Source organism: Oncorhynchus tshawytscha, linkage group LG01 (genome assembly GCF_018296145.1).
Source record: "Oncorhynchus tshawytscha isolate Ot180627B linkage group LG01, Otsh_v2.0, whole genome shotgun sequence".
In the NCBI taxonomy this organism is placed as follows: Eukaryota; Metazoa; Chordata; class Actinopteri; order Salmoniformes; family Salmonidae; genus Oncorhynchus; species Oncorhynchus tshawytscha.
The window spans coordinates 87,362,377-87,376,791 of NC_056429.1; the positions used below are offsets into that span (position 1 = coordinate 87,362,377).

At 43.2% G+C, this 14,415-nt stretch overlaps 1 protein-coding gene across 1 annotated transcript in view; it reads left to right on the forward strand.

The window, feature by feature from the left end:
* The window catches only part of LOC112246397 (protein sidekick-2-like), a 184,490-nt gene that overhangs the window by 85,367 nt on the left and 84,708 nt on the right, over window positions 1-14,415 (forward strand). The window contains exons 7-8 of the mRNA XM_042327072.1: window positions 415-498; window positions 11,108-11,302. Coding sequence (XP_042183006.1) covers window positions 415-498; window positions 11,108-11,302 — 279 coding nt within the window. The remainder of the gene's footprint in view (window positions 1-414; window positions 499-11,107; window positions 11,303-14,415) is intronic.

Sequence of the window (14,415 nt, forward strand, 5' to 3'; positions counted from 1 at the left end):
CTATTCGTCTACCTCCTCATGCCTTTTGCACACATTGTACATTGTATATAGACTCCCCCTTTGTTTTCTACTGTGTTATTGACTTGTTAATTTGTTTATTCCATGTGTAACTCTGTGTTGTCTGCTCACACTGCTATGCTTTATCTTGGCCAGGTCGCAGTTGTAAATGAGAACTTGTTCTCAACTAGCCTACCTGGTTAAATAAAGGTGAAAAAAAAAAATAAAAAAATGAATATACGTTCCATACAGATTCTGAAGGCCGAATTCTTGAGAAACAGGGGTGTTTCATTTCAAGGTTTTGGGTAAATCATGCAATGTTCAGGAGATTTGTGTAAGACTTTAAGTACTCCTCAAGGTTTTTATTTGCTTCAGCTGTCTGACAATTACCTCACCATATCTCCCGCTCTCCTTCAGAGCCTCCCCAGTTTGTGAAGGAACCAGAGAAACACATCATTGCTGAGATGGAGAAAGTGGTGGATATCCCCTGTCAGGCACGAGGTGAGACACATGCACATATACAGTACCAATCAAAAGTTTGGACACATCTACTCATTCAAGGGTTTTCTACATTGTATAATAATAGTGAAGACATAAACACTATGAATAATACATATCAAATGTATTATAAAGTCCTTCTTACATCAGCTGATATCTCAAAGTGCTGTACAGAAACCCAGCCTAAAACGCCAAACAGCAAGCAATGCAGGTGTAGAAGCACGGTGGCTAGGAAAAACTCTCTAGAAAGGCCAGAACCTAGGAAGAAACCTAGAGAGGAACCAGGCTATGAAGGGTGGCCAGTCCTCTGCTGGCTGTGCCGGGTGGAGATTATAACAGAACATGGCCAAGATGTTCAAATGTTCATAATGACCAGCAGGTTCAAATAATAATAATCACAGTGGGTGTTGAGGGTGCAACAGGTCAGCACCTCAGGAGTAAATGTCAGTTGGCTTTTCATAGCCGATCATTCAGAGTACCTCTACCGCGCCTGCTGTTTCTAGAGAGTTGAAAACAGCAGGTCTGGGACAGGTAGCACGTCCGGTGAACAGGTCAGGGTTCCATAGCCGCAGGCAGAACAGTTGAAACTGGAGCAGCAGCATGACCAGGTGAACTGGGGACAACAAGGAGTCATCGGGCCAGGTAGTCCTGAGGCATGGTCCTAGGGCTCTGGTCCTCCGAGAGAGAGAGAGAAAGAGAGAGAGAAAGAAAGAAAGAAGATAGCACACTTAAATTCACACAGGACACCGGATAAGACAGGAGAAATACTCCAGATATAACAGACTGTCCCTAGCCCCGACACTTAAACTACTGCAGCATAAATATTGGAGGCTGAGACAAGAGGTCGGAAGACACTGTGGCCCCATCTGACAATACCCCCGGACAGGGCCAAACAGGCAGGATATAACCCCACCCACTATTGGGAGGGGCAGAAAACAGTTTTCAACCAGCGATTGAGTTGTGAGACTGTAGAGCTCATAGAGTTCAGCTGTAGAGCTCATCACTCCCCCTAATTGGGAGGGGGCCAGAGACAATTACTTGATGCCGACACATCTTTCTAGCTGATTTGCACCTGAAGCTATGTTGCGCTTGGTGACTTCTGATTGTTTCATCCTAAAATTGTTGGTGCCGACGAGAAAAAAAAATCTCTATACTCTCTACACTTGCCAGTTTTAGTTTTAGCCAGCACCATCTTCAGATTGGCCTGAACGTCGGTAGCCCTGCCCCCTGGTTAACAGTGTATGATCTTTGGATGATTTGTTTTAAGTCTAATACTGCAGGTAATGGAGTCGCCAATGACTAGGGTTTTCAATTTGTCAGAGATAATGGTGGGAGGCTTCGGCGTCTCAGACCCCGTAACGGGAGAAGTAGAGACCAGAGAAGGCTCGGCCTCTGACTCTGACTCGCTGCTTAGTGGGGAGAACCGGTTGAAAGTTTCTGTCAAATGAATGAGCGACACCGGTTGAGCATTCCTACAGCATTTCCCTCCAGAAGCCATGAGAAGTTGTCCGGCTGCGGGGAAGTTGAAAAGTTGAATGAAAAAAAGTTGAGCGAGGGATAAACTAAAAATATAAACAGTAATTCAAAAGTAAAAACCGTTAGGTTGTCAGGTAGCAAAGTAAGGTTAGCAACAAAACGCACAGCAGCACGTAAACAAGTCTGCAAGTTGTGACCGGAAATTACGTGAAAAAAGTGACTGACTGACATAATTTCTCATATGGAATCATGTAGTAACCAAAAAAGTGTTAAACGAATCAAAATATTTTTTACATTTGAGATTCTTCAAATTAGCCATCCTTTGCCTCGATGACAGCTTTGCACACTTTTGGCTTTGTCTCAACCAGCTCCATAAGGTAGTCACCTGGAATGCATTTCAGTTAACCTCAACCAAGACCAGTCCCCATGCTTGTCTCAGAGCAGCACGAAACGGTGCTAAAATTGTTGTAGGCTATTGCTTCAAATCATATTGCTTCTAACTTCAATATGCTCTTTTAATAAATAAGACCTACACCACTTTTAACAGCACATTACTTTACACTAGTGAGACTCATGTCACCTACGGTAGGCCGATAGTATATTGAAAAAAAATGATGTGACTCTCTACCAATAATTGCATCTAGAGGATTGGAGGATATTTCTGTAATTCAATGATATTTATTAACATAGTAATTCATTATGGATCCATAACTAAATAAACATCGGCATTTTGAAAGAGTATTTTTATCATTATTTTATTAACGAAAGCATAAAGATGCCATTATTAGTTACATTGTTTTAGTTTGAACATGCAGACTGGCACTAAGAACAGAACAGCAGGAACTGTTCCCTAGTCAGCTCCATTATTAGTGCAATACCCCTAAAAGTGTTGCCAGTGGGGTGGGGGTCCAACCCCCCTCCCACTTCCACTTCCACTTCCTCCTCTTCCCTTCCCAATGGGCTAAGTCAGTCTTCTGTGCATGGCCCTGCAGCTCATCCTGTGCCTTGAACCTCATATGCTTTCAGTGGACACAGCTGGAGAACTGCAAGGCAATCCCATTGTGCACACAGGTATTGAACCAGCAACAGCTTGCACTGCTATGCAGTGTCTTAGACCTTTGTGCCACTCAGGCGCTGTACAGCATGACCGGTCGGGAGTAGGCTATAGTACTACAAGAGCAAAATAATCCTAACAAAATAAAATAATAAAAACCTTAATGGAACAACAGTTTTAGTAAGTAATTCTGAAGTTGTACATAATTATCAGTTTCTATATAGGTTTATGTCGCCCATTCATTGACAATTAGAGACACAGTAGGACCTAAAAGCATATACAGTGCTCCAACTCCCCCTTGTGCTGGTCTGGAGCAATTAAGTGGTGACACAGGGTACCGTAAAAAACCTAAAATTACCTCTAAATCCTGCAGCATAATCAAACAAGTTTTAGTAGAGCAACCAATGTAGGCTAATGTGATTAGCATGAGGTTGTAAGTAACAATAACATTTCCCAGGATATAGCCTTATCTGATGTGGGCAGAAAGCTTAAATTCTTGTTAATCTAACTGCACTGTCCAATTTATAGTAGCTATTACAGTGAAATAATACCATGCTATTGTTTGAGGAGAGTGGACAGTTATGAACTTGAACATGTATTAATAAACCAATTAGGCACATTTGGGCAGTCTTGATTTTTTAAAAATGCAGACAAAAATGCAATAGTTAATTGAACCAGTCTAAAACTTTGCACATTCACTGCTTCCATATAGTGGCCAAAATCGAAGTTGCACCTAACCTGAAATAGTACATTGTGACGTTTCTCTTGCATTTCAAAGATATTGTGGAAAAAGGCATGTTTTTTTTGTATTATCTTTTACCAGATCTAATGAGTTATATTCTCCTACAATAGATTCACATTTCCACAAATTCCACAAACTTCAAAGTATTTCCATTCAAATGCTGCGCTACAGGCAGTTAGATTTGGGTATGTCATTTTAGGTCCTGAGCTACAGGCAGTTAGATTTGGGTATGTCATTTTAGGTCCTGAGCTACAGGCAGTTAGATTTGGGTATGTCATTTCAGGTCCTGAGCTACAGGCAGTTAGATTTGGTTATGTCATTTCAGGTCCTGAGCTACAGGCAGTTAGATTTGGGTATGTCATTTTAGGTCCTGAGCTACAGGCAGTTAGATTTGGGTATGTCATTTCAGGTCCTGAGCTACAGGCAGTTAGATTTGGGTATGTCATTTTAGGTCCTGAGCTACAGGCAGTTAGATTTGGGTATGTCATTTTAGGTCCTGAGCTACAGGCAGTTAGATTTGGGTATGACATTTTAGGTCCTGAGCTACAGGCAGTTAGATTTGGGTATGTCATTTCAGGTCCTGAGCTACAGGCAGTTAGATTTGGGTATGTCATTTTAGGTCCTGAGCTACAGGCAGTTAGATTTGGGTATGTCATTTCAGGTCCTGAGCTACAGGCAGTTAGATTTGGGTATGTCATTTCAGGTCCTGAGCTACAGGCAGTTAGATTTGGGTATGTCATTTTAGGTCCTGAGCTACAGGCAGTTAGATTTGGGTATGTCATTTTAGGTCCTGAGCTACAGGAAGTTAGATTTGGGTATGTCATTTCAGGTCCTGAGCTACAGGCAGTTAGATTTGGGTATGTCATTTTAGGTCCTGAGCTACAGGCAGTTAGATTTGGGTATGTCATTTCAGGTCCTGAGCTACAGGCAGTTAGATTTGGGTATGTCATTTCAGGTGCTGAGCTACAGGCAGTTAGATTTGGGTATGTCATTTTAGGTCCTGAGCTACAGGCAGTTAGATTTGGGTATGTCATTTCAGGTCCTGAGCTACAGGCAGTTAGATTTGGGTATGTCATTTCAGGTCCTGAGCTACAGGCAGTTAGATTTGGGTATGTCATTTCAGGTCCTGAGCTACAGGCAGTTAGATTTGGGTATGTCATTTCAGGTCCTGAGCTACAGGCAGTTAGATTTGGGTATGTCATTTCAGGTCCTGAGCTACAGGCAGTTAGATTTGGGTATGTCATTTCAGGTCCTAAGCTACAGGCAGTTAGATTTGGGTATGTCATTTCAGGTGCTGAGCTACAGGCAGTTAGATTTGGGTATGTCATGTTAGGTCCTGAGCTACAGCAGTTAGATTTGGGTATGTCATTTCAGGTCCTGAGCTACAGGCAGTTAGATTTGGGTATGTCATTTCAGGTCCTAAGCTACAGGCAGTTAGATTTGGGTATGTCATTTCAGGTCCTGAGCTACAGGCAGTTAGATTTGGGTATGTCATTTCAGGTCCTGAGCTACAGGAAGTTAGATTTGGGTATGTCATTTCAGGTCCTGAGCTACAGGCAGTTAGATTTGGGTATGTCATTTCAGGTCCTGAGCTACAGGCAGTTAGATTTGGGTATGTCATTTCAGGTTCTGAGCTACAGGCAGTTAGATTTGGGTATGTCATTTTAGGTCCTGAGCTACAGGCAGTTAGATTTGGGTATGTCATTTTAGGTCCTGAGCTACAGGCAGTTAGATTTGGGTATGTCATTTTAGGTCCTGAGCTACAGGCAGTTAGATTTGGGTATGTCATTTTAGGTCCTGAGCTACAGGCAGTTAGATTTGGGTATGTCATTTTAGGTCCTGAGCTACAGGCAGTTAGATTTGGGTATGTCATTTTAGGCGAAAAATGAAGAAAGGGTCCGATCCTTAAGAGGATTTAACAGGTGTTTGTTGTTAATGTGTGAAATGTATTTCCTTCTTCATGCGTTTGAGCCAATCAGTTGTGTTGTGACAAGGTAGGAGTGGTATACAGAAGACAGCCCTATTTGGTAAAAGACCAAGTCCAAATTATGGCAAGAACATATCAAGTAAGCAAAGATAAATGACGGTCCATCATTACTTGAAGACAATTTGGAAAATGTCAAGAACTTTGACAGTTTCTTCAAGTGCAGTCGCAAAAACCATCAACTGCTTTGATGAAACTGTCTCTCATGAGGACCACCACAGGAAAGGAAGACCCAGAGTTACCTCAGCTGCTGAGGATAAGTTCATTAGAGTTAACTGCAACTCAGAAATTGCAGCCCAAATTAATGCTTTACAAAATTCAACTAACAGACACATCTCAGCATCAACTGTTCAGAGCACACTTCATGAATCAGGACTTCATGGTTGAATTGCTGCAAAGAAACCATTACTAAAGGAAACCAATAAGAAGAAGAGACTTGTTGGGTCAAGAAACATGGGCAATGGACATTAGACCGGTGGAAATTTGTCCTTTGGTGTGATGAGTCCAAATGTAATATTGTTGGTTCCAACCGCTGTGTCTTTATGAGATGCAGAGAAGGTTAACGGTTGATCTCCACATGTGAGGTTCCCACTGTGAAGCATGGAAGAGGAGGTGTGGGGGTGGTTTTCTGTTGACACTGTCTATGAGTTATTTAGAATTCAAGGCACACTTAAACAACATGGCTACTACAGCATTTTGCAGTGATACGCCATCCCATGTTTGCGCTTAGTGGGACTATCATTTGTCTTTCAACAGGACAATGATCCAACACACCTCCAGGCTGTGTAAAGGCTATTTGACAAAGAAGGAGAGTGATGGAGTGCTGCATCAGATGACCTGGCCTCAACAATCACCTGACCTCAACCAAATGGAGATGTTTTGGGATGAGCTGAACAGCAGAGTGAAGGAAAATCAGTCAACAAGTTCTCAGCATATGTGGGAACTCCTTCAAGACTGTTGGAAAAGCATTCCAGGTGAAGATGGTTGAGAGAATGCCAAGAGTGCGCAAAGCGGTCATCAAGGCAAAGGGTAGCTACTTTGAAGAATCTAAAATCTAAAATATATTTTGATTTGTTTAACACTTTTTTGGTTACTATATTATTCCATGTAGAAAATAGTAAAAATAAAGAAAAACTCTTGATTGAGAGGGTTTGTCCAAACTTTTGCCTGGTAGTCTAAATATTTGCCAAATTAGGAAACACCCACATATAGTGTCTTATTAGGGCGTTGGGTCACCACGAGCCATGAGAACAACTTCAATGGAACTTGGCATAGATTCTACAAGTGTCTAAAATAATTTTGGAGGGATGCGACACTATTCTTCCACGAGAAATTCAAAAATTTGGTGTTTTGTTGATACTGTTGGAAATTACTGTCTCAGGCGCCACTCCAGAATCTCCCATAAGTGTTCAATTGGGTTGAGATCTGGTGACTGAGACTCACACCCACTCATACATACATACACATCCTTTAAACTCGCTATGAGTCTTTGAGACCCTTCATTCAAAGTCACTGAGATCTCTTCTAGCTATGGTAGCCAAAATAATGGGCTGCTGGGCATTCTTATACACAAACCTAAGCATGATGGGATGTTAATTGCTTAATTAACTCAGGAACCACACCTTTGTGGAATCACCTGCTTTCAATAAACTTTGTATCCCTAATTTACTCTTGTGTTTCCTTGTTTTTGGCAGTTACCATATTGACCCACATATATGAGTTTAGGGCATGATCACGTTTATCTATCTGTGTCTGTTTGATTACATGTCCCCACATGTCCACATGTACAGGTGTGTGTGTTTGATTACATGTCCCCACATGTCCAAATGTACAGGTGTGTGTGTGTGCTTGATTGCATGTCCACATGTACAGGTGTGTGTGCTTGATTACATGTCCACATGTACAGGTGTGTGTGTGTTTGATTACATGTCACCACATGTCCACATGTACAGGTGTGTGTGTTTGATTACATGTCCCCACATGTCCACATGTACAGGTGTGTGTGGTTGATTACATGTCCCCACATGTCCACATGTACATGTGTGTTTGATTACATGTCCACACATGTACAGGTGTGTGTGTGCTTGATTACATGTCCACATGTACAGGTGTGTGTGTTTGATTAAATGTCCCCACATGTCCACATGTACAGGTGTGTGTGTTTGATTACTTGTCCCCACATGTCCACATGTACAGGTGTGTGTGTTTGATTACATGTCCCCACATGTCCACATGTACAGGTGTGTGTGGTAGATTACATGTCCCCACATGTCCACATGTACAGGTGTGTGTGTTTGATTACATGTCCCCACATGTCCACATGTACAGGTGTGTGTGTTTGATTACATGTCCCCACAAGTACAGGTGTGTGTGTGTGTGTGTGTGTGTGTGTGTGTGTGTGCTTGATTACATGTCCACATGTACAGGTGTGTGTGCTTGATTACATGTCTCCACATGTCCACATGTACAGGTGTGTGTGTTTGATTACATGTCCCCACATGTCCACATGTACAGGTGTGTGTGTTTGATTACATGTCCCCACAAGTACAGGTGTGTGTGTGTGTGTGTGTGTGTGCTTGATTACATGTCCACATGTACAGGTGTGTGTGCTTGATTACATGTCTCCACATGTCCACATGTACAGGTGTGTGTGTTTGATTACATGTCCCCACATGTCCACATGTACAGGTGTGTGTGTTTGATTACATGTCCCCACATGTCCACATGTACAGGTGTGTGTGTTTGATTACATGTCCCCACATGTCCACATGTACAGGTGTGTGTGTTTGATTACATGTCCCCACATGTCCACATGTACAGGTGTGTGTGTTTGATTACATGTCCCCACATGTCCACATGTACAGGTGTGTGTGTTTGATTACATGTCCCCACATGTCCACATGTACACATGTCAAATCAAATCAAATCAAATTTTATTTGTCACATACACATGGTTAGCAGATGTTAATGCGAGTGTAGCGAAATGCTTGTGCTTCTAGTTCCAACAATGCAGTAATAACCAACAAGTAATCTAACTAACAATTCCAAAACTACTGTCTTATACACAGTGTAAGGGGATAAAGAATATGTACATAAGGATATATGAATGAGTGATGGTACAGAGCAGCATAGGCAAGATACAGTAGATGGTATCAAGTACAGTATATACATATGAGATGAGTATGTAAACAAAGTGGCATGGTTAAAGTGGCAAGTGATACATGTATTACATAAGGATGCAGTCGATGATATAGAGTACAGTATATACGTACGCATATGAGATGAATAATGTAGGGTATGTAAACATTATATAAGGTAGCATTGTTTAAAGTGGCTAGTGATATATTTACATTTCCCATCAATTCCCATTATTAAAGTGGCTGGAGTTGAGTCAGTGTCAGTGTCAGTGTGTTGGCAGCAGCCACTCAATTTTAGTGGTGGCTGTTTGGTATAGGGATTGATTGAATATGTCCGTAAACACACCGGCCAGCTGGTCTGCGCATGCTCTGAGGGCGCGGCTGGGGATGCCGTCTGGGCCTGCAGCCTTGCGAGGGTTAACACGTTTAAATGTCTTACTCACCTCGGCTGCAGTGAAGGAGAGACCGCATGTTTTCATTGCAGGCCGTGTCAGTGGCACTGTATATTCCTCAAAGCGGGCAAAAAAAGTTATTTAGTCTGCCTGGGAGCAAGACATCCTGGTCCGTGACTGGGCTGGATTTCTTCCTGTAGTCCGTGATTGACTGTAGACCCTGCCACATGCCTCTTGTGTCTGAGCCGTTGAATTGAGATTCTACTTTATCTCTGTACTGACGCTTAGCTTGTTTAATAGCCTTGCGGAGGGAATAGCTGCACTGTTTGTATTCAGTCATGTTACCAGACACCTTGCCCTGATTAAAAGCAGTGGTTCGCGCTTTCAGTTTCACACGAATGCTGCCATCAATCCACGGTTTCTGGTTAGGGAATGTTTTAATCGTTGCTATGGGAACGACATCTTCAACGCACGTTCTAATGAACTCGCACACCGAATCAGCGTATTCGTCAATGTTGTTATCTGACGCAATACGAAACATCTCCCAGTCCACGTGATGGAAGCAGTCTTGGAGTGTGGAGTCAGCTTGGTCGGACCAGCGTTGGACAGACCTCAGCGTGGGAGCCTCTTGTTTTAGTTTCTGTCTGTAGGCAGGGATCAACAAAATGGAGTCGTGGTCAGCTTTTCCGAAAGGGGGCGGGGCAGGGCCTTATATGCGTCGCGGAAGTTAGAGTAACAATGATCCAAGGTCTTTCCACCCCTGGTTGCGCAATCGATATGCTGATAAAATTTAGGGAGTCTTGTTTTCAGATTAGCCTTGTTAAAATCCCCAGCTACAATGAATGCAGCCTCCGGATAAATCGTTTCCAGTTTGCAGAGAGTTAAATAAAGTTAGTTCAGAGCCATCGATGTGTCTGCTTGGGGGGGGGATATATACGGCTGTGATTATAATCGAAGAGAATTTTCTTGGTAGATAATGCGGTCTACATTTGATTGTGAGGAGTTCTAAATCAGGTGAACAGAAGGATTTGAGTTCCTGTATGTTTCTGTCATCACACCATGTCACATTAGTCATAAGGCATACGCCCCCGCCCCTCTTCTTACCAGAAAGATGTTCGTTTCTGTCGGCGCGATGCGTGGAGAAACCCGTTGGCTGCACCGCCTCGGATAGCGTCTCTCCAGTGAGCCATGTTTCCGTGAAACAAAGAACATTACAGTCTCTGATGTCCCTCTGGAATGCTACCCTTGCTTGGATTTCATCAACCTTGTTGTCAAGAGACTGGACATTGGCAAGAAGAATGCTAGGGAGTGGTGCACGGTGTGCCAGTCTCCGGAGTCTGACCAGAAGACCGCCTCGTTTCCCTCTTTTTCGGAGTCGTTTTTTTGGGTCGCTGCATGGAATCCACTCTGTTGTCCTGTTTGTAAGGCAGAACACAGGATCCGCGTCGCGAAAAACATATTCTTGGTCGTACTGATGGTGAGTTGACGCTGATCTTATATTCAGTAGTTCTTCTCGACTGTATGTAATGAAACCTAAGATTACCTGGGGTACTAATGTAAGAAATAACACGTAAAAAAACAAAAAACTGCATAGTTTCCTAGGAACGCGAAGCGAGGCGGCCATCTCTGTCGGCGCCGGTAGAGCGTCCACATGTACAGGTGTGTGTGTTTGATTACATGTCCCCACATGTCCACATGTACAGGTGTGTGTGCTTGATTACATGTCCCCACATGTACAGGTGTGTGTGAGTTTGATTACATATCCCCACATGTACAGGTGTGTGTGCTTTCCCAGTATTTAATTAACTACTTCTATCCTTCCTTTAGGTGTGCCTCAACCAGACATTGTGTGGTATAAGGATGCGGCGCCCATCAGCCCAGTGAAAACCCCCAGGTATAGGGTGTTAGTGGGGGGCAGTTTGCAGGTCAACGGCCTTCTTCCTGACGACACAGGGATGTTCCAATGCTTTGCACGGAACCTGGCAGGAGAGGTGCAGACCAACACCTACCTGGCTGTCACTAGTGAGTTTACCTGTTGTTCTAGTCTTTTCACTCCTTTTTCTCTGTCCACAACTGTTTTTACTCATCCCTTTACTCTGTCTAAAACTCATTTTATGCTGTCTACAACATTTTCAACATATCCCTGATTGAGTCTGTAATACCAACATGTTTCAAGCAGACCACCATAGTCCATGTGTCCAAGAACACAAAGGCAACATGCCTAAATGACTTCAGACCCGTAGCACTCACGTCTGTAGCCATGAAGTGCTTTGAAAGGCTGGTAATGGCTCACATCAACACCATTATCCCAGAAATCCCACTCCAATTTGCATACTGCCCAAACAGATCCACAGATGATGCAATCTCTATTGCACTCCACACTGCCCTTTCCCATCTGGACAAAAGGAACACTTATGTGAGAATGCTATTCATTGACTACAGCTCAGCGTTCAACACCATAGTACCCTCAAAGCTCATCACGAAGCTAAGGTGTGACTAAACACCTCTGCAACTGGATCCTGGACTTCCTGACGGGCCGCGCCCAGGTGGTGAGGGTAGATAACAATACATCTGCCACACTGATCCTCAACGCAGGGACATCCCCAGGTATGCGTGCTCAGTCCCCTCCAGGTCTCCCTGTTCACCCACGACTGCATGGCCAGGCACGACTCCAACACCATCATTAAGTTTGCAGACGACACAACAGTGGTAGGCCTGATCACCGACAACGACGAGAGCCTATAGGTAGGAGGTCAGAGACCTGGCCGGGTGGTGCCAGAATAACAACCCATCCCTCAATGTAACCAAGACTAAGGAGATGATTGTGGACTACAGGAAAAGGAGGACCGAGCGCGCCCCCATTCTCATTGACGGGTCTGTAGTGGAGCAGGTTGAGAGCTTCAAGTTCCTTGGTGTCCACATCAACAACAAATTGGAATAGTCCAAACACACCAAGACAGTCATGAAGAGGGGACGGCAAAGCCTTTCCCCCTCAGGAAACTAAAAAGATTTGGCATGGGTCCTGAGAACCTCAAAAGGTTCTACAGCTGCAACATCGAGAGCATCCTGACTAGTTGCATCACTGCCTGGTACGGATATTGCTCGGCCACTGACCGCAAGGCACTTCAGAGGGTAGTGCGTATGGCCCAGTACATCACTGGGGCAAAGCTGCCTGCATCCAGGACCTCTACACCAGGTGGTGTCAGAGGAAGGCCCTAAAATTATCAAAGACCCCAGCCATCCCAGTCATAGACTGTTCTCTCTACTACCACATGGCAAGCGGTACCGGAGTGCCAAGTCTAGAACAAAAAGGCTTCTCAATGGTTTTTACCCCCAAGCCATAAGACTCCAGAACAGGTAATCAAATGGCTACCCGGACTATTTGCATTGTGTGCCCCTCCCAAGTCCCCAACCCCTCTGCTACTCTCTGTCTATCATGTATGCCTAGTCACTTTAACTATACATTCTTGTACATACTACCTCAATTATGCCGACAAACCAGGGCTCCCACACATTGGCTAACTGTGCTATCTGCATTGTGTCCCGCCACCCACCACCCACAAACCACTATTTTACGCTACTGCTAAATTTTGTTCATCATATATGCATAGTCACTTTAACCATATCTACATGTACATACTATCTCAATCAGCCTGACTAACCAGTGTCTGTATGTAGCCTCGCTACTTTTATAGCCTTGCTACTGTATATAGCCTGTCTTTTTACTGTTGATTTATTTCTTTACTTACCTATTGTTCACCTAATACCTTTTTTGCACTATTGGTTAGAGCCTGTTGTATAGTATTCGGCGCACGTGACAAATAATTTTTGATTTGAACTCCTTTTACTCATTATTTTACTCTGGCTACAACTCATTTTACTTATTATTTTACTCTGTCTACAGCTCCTTTTACTCATCCTTTTACTCTGGCTACAACTCCTTTTACTCATCCTTTTACTCTGGCTACAACTCCTTTTACTCATCCTTTTCCTCTGGCTACAACTCCTTTTACTCATCTTTTTACTCTGGCTACAACTCCTTTTACTCATCTTTTTACTCTGGCTACAACTCCTTTTACTCATATTTTTACTCTGGCTACAACTCCTTTTACTCTGGCTACAACTCCTTTTACTCTGGCTACAACTCCTTTTACTCATCCTTTTACTCTGTCTACAGCTCCTTTTACTCTGTCTACATCTCCTTTTACTCTGGCTACAACTGCTTTTATTCATGCTTTTACTCTGACTACAACTCCTTTTACTCATCCTTTGACTCTGTCTACAGCTCCTTTTACTCTGTCTACAGCTCCTTTTACTCTGTCTACAGCTCCTTTTACTCTGTCTACAGCTCCTTTTACTCTGGCTACAACTTCTTTTACTCTGGCTACAACTCCTTTTACTCATCCCTTTACTCTGTCTACATCTCCTTTTACTCTGGCTACAACTCCTTTTACTCATCCTTTTACTCTGGCTACAGCTCATTTTACTCTGGCTACAGCTCATTTTACTCTGGCTACAACTCCTTTTACTCTGGCTACTACTCCTTTTACTCTGGCTACAACTCCTTTTACTTACCATTTTATTCTGGCTACAACTCCTTTTACTAATTCTTTTTTTCTGGCTACAACTCCTTTTACTCATCCTTTTACTCTGTCTACAGCTCCTTTTACTCTGTCTACATCTCCTTTTACTCATCATTTTACTCTGGCTACAACTCCTTTTCCTCTGGCTACTACTCCTTTTCCTCTGGCTACAACTCCTTTTACTCTGGCTACAACTCATTTACTCATCCTTTTACTCTGGCTACAACCATTTTACTCAACCTTTTACTCTGTCTACAGCTCCTTTTCCTCTGGCTACAACTCCTTTTACTCATCCTTTTCCTCTGGCTACAACTCATTTTCCTCTGGCTACAACTCATTTACTCATCCTTTTACTCTGGCTACAACTATTTTACTCAACCTTTTACTCTGTCTACAGCTCATTTTATTCTGTCTACAGCTCCCTTTACTCTGTCTACAGCTCCTTTTACTCATCCTTTTACTCTGGCTACAACTCCTTTTACTCTGTCTACAGCTCCTTTTCCTCTGGCTACAACTCCTTTTACTCATCCTTTTACTCTGGCTACAACTCCT